Below are 15075 nucleotides of genomic sequence, written 5' to 3'. Positions count from 1 at the left end.
AGCTGTGGCAAGAAGGTTTGCTGTGTCTGTCAGCGTAGCGTCCAGAGGCAGGAGGCGCTACCAGGAGACAGGCCAGTACACCAGGAGACGTGGAGGAGGCCGTAGGAGGGCAACAACCCAGCAGCAGGACCACTACCTCCGCCTTTGTGCAAGGAGGAACAGGAGGAGCACTGCCAGAGCCCTGCAAAATGACCTCCAGCAGGCCACAAATGTGCATGTGTCTGCACAAACGGTTAGAAACCGATTCCATGAGGACGGAATGAGGGCCCGACGTCCACAGATGGGGGTTGTGCTCACAGTCCAACACTGTGCAGGACGCTTGGCATCTGCCAGAGAACACCAGGATTGGCAAATTCACCACTGGCGCCCTGTGCTCTTCACAGATGAAAGCAGGTTCACACTGGGCACATGTGACAGACGTGACAGAGTCTGGAGGTGCTGTGGAGAGCGATCTGCTGCCTGCAACATCCTTCAGCATGACCGGTTTGGCAGTAGGTCAGTAATGGTTTGGGGTGGCATTTCTTTGGAGGGCTGCACAGCCCTCCATGTGCTCGCCTGACTGCCATTAGGTACCGAGATGAGATCCTCAGACCCCTTGTGAGACCATATGCTGGTGCGGTTGGCCCTGAGTTCCTCCTAATGCAGGACAATGCTAGACCTCATGTGGCTGGAGTGTGTCAGCAGTTCCTGCAAGATGAACGTATTGAAGCTATGGACTGGCCCGCCCGTTCCCCAGACCTGAATCCAATTGAGTCTGGGAGGAGATCCCTCAGGAGACCATCCGTCACCTCATCAGGAGCATGCCCAGGCATTGTAGGGAGGTCATACAGGCACGTGGAGGCCACACACAATACTGAGCCTCATTTTGGCTTGTTTTAAGGACATAACATCAAAGTTGGATCAGCCTGTAGTGTGTTTTTCTACTTTAATTTTGTGTGTGACTCCAAATCCAGACCTCCATTGGTTAATAAATTTGATTTCCATTGATGATTTTTGTGTGATTTTGTTGTCAGCACATTCAACTTTGTACAGAACAAAGTATTCAATGAGAATATTTCATTCATTCAGATCTAGGATGTGTTATTTGAGTATTCCCTTTATTTTTTTGAGCAGTGTATATATATATATATATATATATATATATATATATATATATATATAAATTCTATATTCTGTATTCATTCAAGTTCAACAAATTAAATGACATTCAGTTTCTCTATTTTTATTGAATACCTCTGGCTGAAATACTGTAAAATCATGTAAAATATACTCTGTAGCAGTGATGTGGTAAGGACTATCTTGTCATTTAAAAAAAAAAAAAAAAAAAAACACACACCCATGCTATTTACATTTATATCATTTGACTGACGCTCTTATCCAGAGCGACTTACAATTTTTTTGTTTTAGAGAGGTAGGCGAAGGCAGTGTTAGGAGTCTTGCCCAAGGACTCTTATTGGTATAGTGTAGGATGATTACCCGGGTGGGGGATTGAACCCCAGTCTACAGTGTAGAAGGCAGAGGTGTCACCCACTACAATACAACAACCACTATTTAGCATGACATCATCTCTTTTATGCTACACTTCCAACTTAAAACATTCTGTGTCTCTGCTCTGTAGAGTGATATATGGATATCTGCTCATTTGCTTATTACACCATATCATATACTCACCGGCCATTTTATTATGTACACCTTGCTAGTAAAAGGTTGGGCCCCCTTTTGCCTTCAGAACTTCCTTAATTCTTCGTGGCATACTTTCAGCAAGGTGTTAGAAACATTCCTCAGAGATTTTGGTTGTTATTTGAATTACTGTTGCCTTTCTATCATCTCTAACCAGTCTGCCCATTCTCCTCTGACTTCTCACACCAACAAGGCATTTTCGTCCACACAACTGCCGCTCACTGGATGTTAACCAGCAACTGGATGTTAACAAGCAACTAATAATATGGCAGGTGAGTGTATAAAGGCCCAATTATGGTCCTGGAGTTTCACCACCTTGGATAGTTCAGATCAAACACAACTGGCTCTATTAGTCAAATGCACCTGAAGGCCTTCAATATCTGGATCAACTGTGCTACATTATGGTTAGAGATAAAATCTTCAGGGTGGCCTCCAGGACATAAATTGGGCACCCCTGAGCTACACAATCAGTACTGAACTGAATAATTATTTTGCAATACTGAATGTACAGTGCTGTGATCATCAAACTTATTTTAATATTTGACAAAAGAACATCACTTCAATGTGGCAATATTTGGCAATGTGAAGCAGGATAGAAGATCTCAAAAAATAGCAGACAATGTCATGTTCTATAGAAATTCTAATACAGATGCGGAACATTGTTGAAATTTATCAGTCTGGAAAGGTTTACAAAGACAATGCTTTGGCTCTGGGAGTCCAGCAAACCACAGTGAGAGCTTTTACTCACAAATGGAGAAAATTTGTAACAGTGGTGAACCTTTCAAGGAGTGGCTGCCCTACCAAAATTTCACCAAAAGCGCATCAATGACGCATCTAAGAGGTCACCAAAGAACCCAGATGAACATCTAAAGAACTGCAGTCATCACTTGCCTCAGTTGAGGTCAATGTACATGATTTCACAATAAGAAAGACACAGGGCAAAAATAGCATCCATGGGAGAGCTGTGAGACACAATCACTGCTGACCAAAAAGAACTCAAAGGCTTGTTTTGTCTCACAACTAGATGACCCCCAAAACTTCTGGGATAATATTCTGCCGACTGACGGATCAAAGGTGGTACTTTTTGGAAGACATCAGTCCCGTTACATCTTGTGTAAAGCTAACACAGCATTAGCTTTACACTATCTATCTATCTATCTATCTATCTATCTATCTATCTATCTATCTATCTATCTATCTATCTATCAAGAGAGAGAGAGAGAGAGAGAGAGAGAGAGAGTGAGAGAGAGTATATAACGCAAAGTATAAAAAAAATGTGAAAAGAAACATTTTGGTAATGTTTAATCTTTGGTTGACTTTCAAAAGGTTTTAACGTGATTTAGTAATTTCAGCAGATGCTTTGTTTGGGTCTCTGTCAAATGGTCTATCCCTCTGCCTCAGGAAGCTCTACCACATCATCGTAGTCTAAAAGTGGAAGAAGAAGATAAAATAAATTTTCATTTAAAATATATCTCATAATATCTAATGCATTATTAACTATTTTTGCCCCATATTTGGTGCTGAAGACCTCAGTCTGCCATTGTATTTACAGTTGTTCATTAAGTGACAATCTTCTTAAATACAAGCAACATCATTGAGCTATCAAACTCCAGTATTGTGCAATGTCACGTGTCGCCACCTAAATAAAAGTTCCATAGACTTACTTGCTGCTTCTCCTAAATCCTGTCCAGGACTGATGACATCATCATAGTTTTCTGGTGTATACACTGCACCAACATACATGGACAAATTTTGATATCAGCGGTTTTGTTTTTGAACTGATGCTGATTCACAGTGTGTCTCCATGCATTTCCTATTTTTAGAGAAACAAACCTGCTGTAAGGTGTGAATTCTCTCCATTAGGCATGGCATCATCATAGATCTCCACCTTGTTCTCTATCAAAATGTAGAAATAAATGTCAGTATCATTGTCAGTAAGCTTGATATTTTAATGTAAATCATGACAACGTGGAACTGTCTTTGTTCAGCAGTAACAAAAAAGGTAAATTATTAAAGAAGTAGCCTAATTGCTGCAGCAATCTAGATATCCACGTATAGCTTCATTCTGGGAGGGTAAGGGCATCTTTAACACAACATGCTTGGAAGTGAGTTCTAACTGCTAAAATGGGTATGTGTAACTTAAACATCCACAACTGGCTATCAATACTCAACCAGTAAAGGGAAAGAAAGACTCACACGAAAATTCAAACCTATTCAATTTGTTCTAATATATTTGTAAATATGTAAAGGTTCACAAAAAATCTAACAACAAGAACTTTTCTGGGGAACACAAACTAAAACCAAATCTTATTTACCATCACAGAGATGAGGAATTGGCTAATATGAAAGCTCTTGGCTTTCTAAAGCCTTTATTATTCTTAGGTTATAGAAGTATGTAAAGCGCAAACTTTGAGCTCACAAGAAGGCCCAGGCCATGTAAGAGGTTAATCGAAAATGGTACAAAAATGCAACATTTGATGTTTTACCCTATAAACTTAATTTTTTGTAAATATACACTCAACACAAATGGGATGCCTACAAAATGTTCAAGATGGGAGAACAGTTACCACTGTGTTATCATTACTTCTTTTTAATAACATTTCATTTATGTTTGGGGACTGAAGATTCAAATTGATCCAGTTTTGACAGTGGATTTATTTTGGTCATTCTTTTATACACTTCAGCTGTGCAGGGCACTTGTTGTGAGACAGCCCTAGACAGTGGTAACATATGCAAGATGTGGCTTGGTGTTGTCATGTTGAAATCTGTGGAACATCCCTGAAAAAGATGCCAGTATAACGGTGCTTTCACAGAGACGGTTAGCCCACGAATACCCCCCATACTATTGACAGATGCTGGCATTTCAAAAGCATCGCAATTGCTCACTGAGTAATGTTATTTTTATATTGTTGGAAGTTTTACTGATATATTTTTGGAAAAGTGACGAGCCTCAATGCCTTCTTATTCATAAAGGCATTTCCTTAATATTCCTTTAATACACAAGCATAATTGCATAACTTCTATCAATTTCATCAATTTCAGAATGAGCATATATTTACAAAGAGCAATGAAGTTGGTCAGTTAAAACAGAGAGGAGTTGATCTGAAAAAATAAATGCTGCGACTAACCAGGCCTGTTGATACAGTTTACATTCTATCCCACCCCCCCTTTACACATTTATCTCTACGCCAGGCTATGATCTGCACAAATATATCTGCCACATCCACATGAGCCTGTGAGATGATCTTGCACCTTTCTTTTAGCATTTGTGCCACGATCTCAAGAACAGAACCAATTGTCCCTAGACTATATGAATATGCCGAAGAAAGAAATTTGGAGAACTTTACTTTGAAGTGAGTACATGTTCCTTTTTTGGAGGGGGACGTTCTCATGCTTTTCCACCTCATGGCCCAACTATTTATCATCAGAAAGCATGAAGGCCCACAGGAAACCAACATTTCTGCTTACAATTTTTAATTTTGGGGAAATTTTCAAAACAGCTATGTTTGAGTACTAATAAAGCTGTCGTTGTGTGATGTAATCTCAGGGCCTGTATTACTATTATTTACCACTGGAACACTGGCCAGTGTGTGTTAAGAAACCCTGGTCTAAGACACAAATGTTCTGGTCCACTTACCTGAGAGAAGCCCCTCATCCACATCTTCATATCCTGAATTCTGTACTTCAGAGACGAAGCTTCCTGTGGAAGGAGACACATAAAAATATACATGTGCATTTTCACAAAGTGCTTTAATCTCATTCTCCCTCTCCTCCACTCTGTGAGTCTGAATGTTGAGATTTCATATAACCTCTCAAATAAAACAATGTCACACTGAAAAATGTGGTCCATCATTCAATTGTGTCAAGTGGTTACACATCAACACAATTACTGCCAAGTTTTGTTGGGCAAAAAATTGTGTTGATGTACATAATTTTATTTATGTCCAACTACTTGACATATTTTAATATTCAACACACCATTTTTTCAGTGCATGGAAATCTGCACATTCTGAATTAATTATTGTTCTGAGAAAATCTGGGATCCTAATGTCATTGTAATGTCAAAAATAAAATGTCCTAATGTCAAATATAAAATATAGAAGTACTGTTCACCTCTTTGAGTCGTTGTTGTAATAACAGGTCTACGGTTGATCTCCTCATACACTACATCAGTCCTCTTCCTCAGGCCTTCATATAGTACCATTTGGCCATTCTTAGAGAGCACTGTAAGTAGATTTGAATAGAGTAGAATTGAATGACTAATGTTTAGAGCAGTGCTTCCCAATCCTACACAGGATATTTGTGTTTTCGTTCATGTACCACACCTGATTCATTTAATTAACTACTAAACAAGCTCCTTATATACCCAGCACAGATGTTTAAGAGTAGATAAAACACAAAGCTGTGTAGACTAGGACTGAGAACCACTGCATGTACAGAATGACCAGAAAGTAGTTGATCTCTGACCTCTCCAGAGCACTCTGTTTTGGTAAAACAGCACAACCAGAAGCACCAAGGCCAAGAACAGCATAGTTCCCAGCACCAGTAAAGCCAGTGGCGAAATAGACAGAATAGCTGGTAATGGTGTTTGTGGGAGAGATGCTGTTTTCTTTTCTGTCTGCCCAACTGAAAATAAAGATGCATAGTACAAAATTGGACTAAATTGCATTTGTCAGTATATATATATATATGTATATATATATATATATATATATATATATATATATATATATATATACACACACACACACACAAAATAGTACCTGCAATGGAAATGGCAGTTATTGTCGATGAAGGGGCTGTAGGGGACACTGATATGTCTGTAAAAAAGAGAAGAAAAAAAGTCTTCATATGATGTTGAACCTGAATGATGACAATGAAGAAAAAGAACAATGAGTTCAGGAAAATATTGCAGGAATATTAAGATATATTTTTAAAGTTGTTCCACATTCATGGAGTTATTTAGTTAGTAGATGGTATGGAATGTTAAATAATAAATTTAGCTAAAACACATGGACTTACCAATTAGAAAGGTTGATCATATCGTTTCTAGTTCCATATATATATATATATATATATATATATTAGTGCCCATGGCAAGGGTAACTTGCACATCTGTGAAGGCACCATTAATGCTGAAAGGTATATATAGTTTTAGGAGCAACATATGCTGCCATCCAAGAAACGTCTTTTTCAGGGACGTCCGGCAAGACAATGCCAAGCCACATTATGCACGTCTTACAACAGCGTGGCTTTGTAGTAAAAGAGTGAAAAGGCCACAAATTACATTCCTTGTTAACCCTTTTGCTGCTGATTCAGACTGTTTCAAAGCCCCTTTGGTGACAGATGAAGCTACATCTCAAATGGAGATGATTGAACTTTTTGAAGATGACAGACTCAGTTCTGTTCTGAGTGAGGGAATCATGCCTGTGGAGAAGTATCCCAATGTAAAATAAGCTTCACTGAAGCTCCTGTCAATGTTCGGCTCAACCTATGTTTGTGAATCAGTATTTTCCACCCTGAAACATGTGAAATCAAAGCATCGCTCTGTTCTTACTGATACACATGAAAGAACTGCTTTAAGTAGCACCAACTCAATACCAGCCAGATTTGAAACAGATTGTGGAAAACAAAAAATGCCAGAAGTCCCACTAAACTCATCTAGATGACAGGTAGGAAAATGGATTTAAAAACCATAAATGTTTGTGTAAATATAGCCTGTGGCTCCTAGTATTAATGAGCATTTTGTTCTGGCTCTTGGTGTCTGAAAGGTTGGCCACCCCTGCCCCTGCTGTTGTATGCCATATTTTAAGGATTTTTAATTTCAGACATTTCAATAGTACCATCTATTTTGATTTGACCTAAAAATACATATATGTATATCTCTTAGATTTCTTATATTAATTTGGTTGAGTCTGTTTATTTCACTTTGTGTTTTATTTTTCAACATATAACCTGCATTACTCTTTTCACCAATTACTTTATTATCACAATTTGTAAATGTTTTGCCTATGTGTGTGTATCTTGTATCACAAGTTCTAATGGCTTAAAAAAAATCAAGACTTCTGTAATCAAATCTCTTTACAACACTGAGAAAATTAGCTGTTAACTGTCTATAGGGAAAACTATCAAATGTCCCATTTTTGGAGCCTTTTTTGTCTTGTTGGACAGGTGTCCTAGTTATGAGAAGTATTAGTATTATGAATAGCTTAATTCCTAGTAGTACCTACTACTAATTATCTTTTAAATAAAAAAAAAAAATAATTATTACAATTTATTTATGAGTACTACAGTGAGAAAAAAGAGAATCTAATCCATTAAATGACTCAGCATAACAAAATAGGGAGAAATGGTAGACCTGTATATTTTCTAATGGCAATTTTAAATTGTTTGGATCCACAACTCTGAAAGTCAGCAGGCTGCCCTTACCTGTACAGGTGACTCCAGCGTCCTGCTTGTGGGAACAGTCAATGTGGTTCTTCAGGGAATGAGGACAGTCCCACAGGTGAATCTCATTCCCTCTACACTTCACTCTGTTCAGCCAGATAGGCCCTTCACCAGCACCAAAGACAGCACTCCCATCAGCACTCAGCGGCGGCCCACAGCCCAGCTGCCTGCAGACCACCTGAGCATCCCTGATGTCCCACATATCATCACAGACGGAGCCCCACTCAGCATTATGATACACCTCCAGCCTCCCAGAGCAGCTTCCATTTCCTCCCCTCAGCCTGAGAGGCAGGTGATCTATATGGCATATTTTCCATATTATAAGATATGGTAAAATGATTGTAATCACAATCAAACAAAACTGACAACACTAAAAAGATCAATAATATGTATTTTTATTATAAAAAGCACATGCTGGGATCAAAAGACAGTTTACCCTTTCATTAAGAAAGTTACTGAGACTGAGCCTTGTACAAAAATATTTATGATTGTCAAGTGTTCTTACTTGAGCACTGTCTCCAGTTTGGATATAAGGAGCAGTTTACACGGTTATGTAGTGAGAGATGATTTTCGTCTCCTGTAAATATGGTAAAATACTCTTTTAACTGTTTATGTATTTTATTTACAAAATAAAGTATTAAGACAATCAAGTAATTGAGATTTTCTGTGAATTTTATTTCACAATTCTCAGAAAGTCATCAGTGCAGAAATCCTTGTGTCTAGGCAACATTTAAAACCACTGTACTAGAGAGAGGAACTGTCTACCTGAGCAGGCAATTCGGGCCACCTCATTTTGATTATCACACTTTTTCTGTCCCCAGGGTGAAGATGGACAATGCCAAAGAGTGGAGTCATGTTTCCTACATTTCAGATCATCCAGCCAGTAAGAAGCTGATTCAACTCTTACTTTGGCCCGGGATTTGCTGCCAGATCGTCCACAGTTCAGCTCTTGACAAACTAAACTTGCAGTTTCTTTGTCAATGCTCTTCACACAGATGTTACCCCAGGATCCATTATAAAACACCTCAAGATTCCCCTCACAGCCATCAGTGAGTCTGATCTCTTTATACTCTGTTGGGAAAATAAATCCAAGAACGTAACTGTATGTCCAAAACACACATATTTACACACAAGTTAAACAGCAAACATATATTTATTTTTTTGCCCATACAGTAAAACAACATACTGTAATGCCATGAAGTTCATAATACTAGTTAGTCATTTGTTAGTACCTTGTGAACATTCTGAAAATATGGAAAACAATATGGAAATGTAATATTTGCTGTCCAAACAGTGTATAAGAATAAATGTCTTTAGAAAAATATACTTTACCTGAGCACACAACTCCTACATCATCTTTGTGTCCACATTCATTCTCTCCACACAGCTGAAATCTGCAGTTCTGTAGGGACGTCTCGTTTCCCTCACACTCCACCTCATTCAGCCATATACGTCCAGTTCCAGGTGTAAACTGGGCTGGTACCGGAGAACTGAGAGCCACTCCACACTGCAGCTCTCTGCACACCACCTGAGCATCCTTAATATCCCACAAGTTATTATTCACTGTCCCCCATGAACCTCTGTGGAAAACCTCCAGCCTTCCTGCACAGTCTCCCCCAGAACCAACCAGCCTGATGGAGCTGTTTCCTTTAAAATTAAAGCCAGTCATACTCAGAAAGACACATTCATACATAAACATAATATCGCATTGTGTAAGTAGGTACATCCTGTCAGTTTCAGGCTATAAATTATTATTTCACAGTTTATGAATTCAAGTGGACTTGAGATAGGAATATTAATGTTTTACTTACTCATGCAAGTGACTGACAGTTGTTCCCGTAATCTGCATGGGACAAATTGTGCACGTCTGCAGTTCCCCAAATGGGCTTCACTCCCAAAACAATTGAAACCCATCACACACACATGGCTGTGTTCAGGACTGGATGTAGAGGACCTGGAGAAGCTGAACACAGAGCCACAGCCCAGCTGTCTGCAGACCACAGAGGCCTCAGACTCACTCCACGAGTCCAGCAGAACTCTCCTCCAGCCCTGCCTGAAGTACACCTCCACCTCTCCCTCACACTCCATCCCTCCAGACAACCGCACTTGCCCCTCATGAACCGCCAGGGATGAACCTAAATGAATTCATTTTCTTGACTTCATGAGATGCTTTGCTTTTTATATCATATTCATACATTAAACATGTTTTTAATTATGACCTGTAAATCTCAGACAACTCACCACTGCAGATGACTCCAGCATCCTGTTTATGAGAGCATGCAGTGCGACTCCATGATGAAATGGGACATTTTGACAGGTGTGTTTCATTCCCCTGACAATCAAACACATCAGCCCAGATCTGGCCACTCCCCTCCCCAAACCAGTCTGACCCCAACACAGCCACAGCACTCCCACAATTCAGCTGACCACAGAGTACATTGGCAGCTCTCATATCCCAGCTTACATCACACACTGTGCCCCACTCACTGAGGTACTGGAGCTCCACTCGACCAGAACAGGAGTCCAAGCCGCTCAACAGCTGAGCTCCAGTGTGACCTGTACATAGAACTAACAGCTTAATAAAACAACAGGTAATAGAATACAGGCACTGGACTTGCTTTTGTCTATTGGCAAGTCAGTAATATCAAATATAATGGAAAAAGTTAATACTTAACCAGAACATATTAATCCCACATCACTGTCATGGGAGCAGTTGTGTCTGAGTGAAGATGATGTGGGACAGAAGTAAATCTGAGATTCATTGCCTCTACACTGAAGCTCCTCTGACCACACTTGACCCTCCCCTCTGCCAAAAGCAGCTGCTCCCAGCACCTCCACAGGAAGCCCACAGCCCAGCTCTCGACACACAACCTCTGCATCCTGCTGGTCAAAGTCTACATCACACACTGTGGACCAGGTCATCCCATGACGTACCTCCACTCTCCCAGAGCACAGATGAGGACCACCAGTAAGTCTAGGTTTTCTGTGACCTGTGTGGGATGTTACATTGTTTAATGTGTATGTTTAATCTGAGTAGTCACAATTTAAAAAAAAAGTAGCAGATGAAAAAGTGAATACTAATAATACATAAAACATTTATTATAATTATTATTATTATTATTATTATTATTATTATTATTATTATTATTATTATTCGATTAAAACCTTATATGACCACACCTTTAACTTTTTGTTGTATTATGAGCTTTTATGTGCGTGAGCACATTTATTAATGATCTAAAACTATGCTGACCAAGAGAATTAACTGCTTTTGTAAAATGAGTTAGCTGCTCTGTGTTTGTTAGGTTTTGTGAAACCTGTCTGAACTGAACAGACCCTAGATGGTCCAACTACAAGGCATACTGTTATGCAACAATGCCATAATGTTAATACTATTTTAAAAATCTTTTTCTCTTCATATCTTCTCTCGGTTTTGCATTTTTTGGCACTAGATATTTACCCTCTTTTTTGAGATTAATGGTTGCTTACCTTCATTCACACCATCGTAGACAACATAATGGTACCATAATATCCCAGTTGAATGGGAGCCCACTGGTGGCCACAGGAGTCTAAGCAGCTTATAATGCATATTAGGCAAAGCCAGTGTTCTAGCAAATTGTCCTGCCCATCAATCCTATGGCCCATCTGTCCTATCATACATTTATTAGTATAGATGCATATCATCATCATCCCAGCGGTGCCTCGTCTTCATAGTAAGCGTTTTGGGGCAGTCATGCGCTGGAGGTTAGGGATCCAGCCTCGTGACCGGAAGGTCGCCGGTTCGATCCCCAGAGCCGACAGCACATGACTGAGGTGTCCTTGAGCAAGACACCTAACCCCCAACTCTCCCCGGGCGCTGCGAAATGGGCTGCCCACCACTCCGGGCAAGTGTGCTCACTGCCCCCTAGTGTGTGTGTGTGCTCACTGCCCCCTAGTGTGTGTTTGTGCTCACTAGTGTGTATGTGGTGTTTCACTTCACGGATGGGTTAAATGCGGAGGTGAAATTTCCCCATTGTGGGACTAATAAGGGTCACTTAATCTTAATCTTAATTAGATAGTGCATATCATTAGTATAGTTACATACTTTTTTATTACATTTTAATGTTAATTCAACATTTCCTCAAGTGAATAGTGAAAATGCTGTTTAGCTTAATACTACAATTTATATAATTTACCCCCTAACAAAATCATTTATTAAATTATTTTAGCAGTACTTTTAATGTTAGTAGCATTTTAAGATAAGGTGATAAAGGCTATCAAATTATTCTACCTGTAGTTTAATGTAGGAAGCTACCTATGAAAATGAGCTAGATAAGACATTTTGACAAGGTAAGTCAGTTCATCAGAACAGAAAGGTGACAACGCCAAGTGAAAAATCCCAAAGAATATGAAAAAGAAACTTTGAGTAAAACAGCAAGTGGATGAAAAGTGGAACCGATCCTCCTCTAGTTAACTCAGCTGGAATTATGTAGCGGAAGAATTAAAAACAATGATGTTGAGTTCCATGGACAGTTAAATGCTGAAACACTGAAAGTGGACCACTGGCACTGGTGTAACACAGTCAGTGCATATTTTTGTTGAACGTTGTAGGAATGGAAGTTAAAAACAAACAGGAAATAAATAGGAGAGAAGAGGAGTTTCAGGCATGGGCTTAACTATTTACCTATCCTTGAATCTTTTACATTATAGACATTATTATACACTTTGATCTGCTGCTGTTAAAAAATGTAAATTGTTAAGGCTCATTGAAACATACCTGAACAGATCACTTCAGCATCATAATAGTGGTTACAGTTATGTTCACCCCAACCCAGTGATCCACAGTTCTTCAGTGTACGCTCTGATCCATTACAGTTCACATGACTCATCCAAATTTGTCCTGATCCTGGTAAAGAATTTTGGGCACTCAGTTGGACACCACAGCCCAGTTCTCTACACACCACTGTAGCAGCTTTTACATTCGCACCATAAATGCACACTGTACCCCACTGTCCTCTGTGAAAAACCTCCACTCTTCCACCACAACGACTGCCACCATCCACCAACTTCACACTGACTGTGTTTAAGAAATGAAGACAGGAAACAAAAGATAGAATGAAAGAGACTGTTATATACAATAGATGTACAGCTGAGACAGAATCAGAGCACATCATGCACTTGTATTGAACACAAAAATTCTTACCAGAACAAACTAGTCCCACATCATTCTCATGGGTGCAGTTTTGTTTGAGTGAAGATGATGTTGGACAGAAGTAAATCTGAGACTCGTTGCCTCTACACTGAAGCTCCTCTGACCACACCTGACCCTCCCCTCTGCCAAAAGCAGCTGCTCTCAGGACCTCCACAGGAAGCCCACAGCCCAGCTCTCGACACACAACCTCTGCATCCTGCTGGTCAAAGTCAGCATCACACACTGTGGACCAGGTCTCTCCACGAAGCACCTCCACTCTCCCAGAGCAGTGAGAACCACCAACCAACCTGACTCCTACAATATTATTGTGAGAAAAGAAAAAAGTAATGCATCGTTTAACTGGTAGATTTTACAAATTACAGATCAGCACAGTTCCTTTATCATCTACGTGCATTCTGTTTCTGTCTACTGGAATGTAGTTTCCCAGAAAGCACAAGCACTTGCCTCCTAAGTATTTGCTCCTGGAAGTCTTTTCTATCAATCAGAAAATATTTGCTACCACTAAGATTGATGATTTAATGAAATATATATGGCCTGCCATTTGTTAAGGTTTCTGAGATGCTGAGTTTGATTGTTTGCCATTTATTCTTTGCTGTGCTCCCATTACTTTTAAACACTTGATGCAACAGCATCTGAGGGGCCGGATTTCTAAATATTTGTTGGTCATATAGTATACTCTCTAGACTTCCTACTTATTACCACCATCTAGATGTGGTCTTCACACAGCTGTAGAAGCATGGGTGCCACTCATGAAGGCAGAACGGTCAACAGGGTTTGGGACCAATGCATGTGGTCCATACACATAAACAGTATAAAACTCATGGGGGTGTTACATTCTCGTTATTTAAACACACTGACACACAGACTGATTGTGTGGAGCAGCTCTCATCTTCTGTTACTAAGAGCCACTGACTTCTCCACTCTTAAAGTATACCTGGGTGGTACTTCAGCCTGCCATGTAGGTTTTGGGATATGATGGCAGGCCAATACCCCCTTATTTGTTGGTTCATGAAGGGGCACTCCACCTCTGTCCTATGTCTAAACCCTTTGCTGCCCCATGGGACTTATCAACATATCACAACACCTTTCACATTAGATCGTGGAGGATGTCTCTTTGATTTTACATTTATAGCATTTAGCAGGAGCATGAAGTGAGAACAAAAATTATGCCAACAAGGGGTTGCAAGCACCGACCAGTCTGCATGCTTATTCTACATGGGCACTGGTCACGTCTTGGGCTTTGTTTTGAGGTATTTCTATTGCAGAGAACTGTGCAGCAGTGAGCTGGTCATCGCTGCACACCTTTGTGAGGTTTAACAAACTTGATGTCACCACAAATTCACTTGCGCAATCAGTCCTCAGTGTGGCCTCATCACCTTACATTTCTGGCAATACAGGAGTTGCAATATCCCGTAGAGAGAGACCAAAACGAGTGCTTGAAAGAGAACTTTAGGTTACAAACGTAACCCCGGTTCTCTGATAGCATGAGTGAGGTATCTCACCAGACCATCCTCCTTGCCTAGAGCCAAGAAGAGGTGTGTCAAGTTATTAAGGTTATTAAAAGGTTATTAAGACTGATTTTATGATGACACGCTATAGATTATAAAGTGCCCCTCTACGGCACCCTTGTCACAGTAATGAAATATGCCTTCTGAGGACGTGACCCATAGTTTGAAACCTCACTCATGCTATCAAAGAACCGGGGTTGCATTTGTAACCTAAAGTTTCTCTAGCTGCATCATGAGTTTCCAAACACT

At 39.9% G+C, this 15075-nt stretch overlaps 1 protein-coding gene across 1 annotated transcript; it reads right to left on the bottom strand.

The window, feature by feature from the left end:
• Window positions 1-2974: 2974 nt before the first annotated feature.
• Window positions 2975-13384, bottom strand: LOC119263734 (scavenger receptor cysteine-rich type 1 protein M130-like). Its single transcript, XM_037540235.1, has 17 exons — window positions 13310-13384; window positions 13094-13183; window positions 12884-13012; window positions 10803-11117; window positions 10369-10683; window positions 9939-10262; window positions 9460-9774; window positions 8893-9198; window positions 8633-8704; window positions 8110-8424; window positions 6444-6500; window positions 6148-6306; window positions 5794-5904; window positions 5318-5380; window positions 3514-3576; window positions 3345-3407; window positions 2975-3105 (listed from the first exon to the last, which is right to left on the bottom strand). The coding sequence occupies exons 3-17, from the start codon at window positions 12993-12995 to the stop codon at window positions 3065-3067; spliced, it is 2631 nt and encodes an 876-aa protein (XP_037396132.1). The 5' UTR covers window positions 12996-13012; window positions 13094-13183; window positions 13310-13384; the 3' UTR covers window positions 2975-3064.
• Window positions 13385-15075: the final 1691 nt, after the last annotated feature.

This window comes from Pygocentrus nattereri, chromosome 1, assembly GCF_015220715.1.
Source record: "Pygocentrus nattereri isolate fPygNat1 chromosome 1, fPygNat1.pri, whole genome shotgun sequence".
Lineage (NCBI taxonomy): Eukaryota > Metazoa > Chordata > Actinopteri > Characiformes > Serrasalmidae > Pygocentrus > Pygocentrus nattereri.
This window is presented reverse-complemented; position numbering and strand designations above follow the sequence as displayed.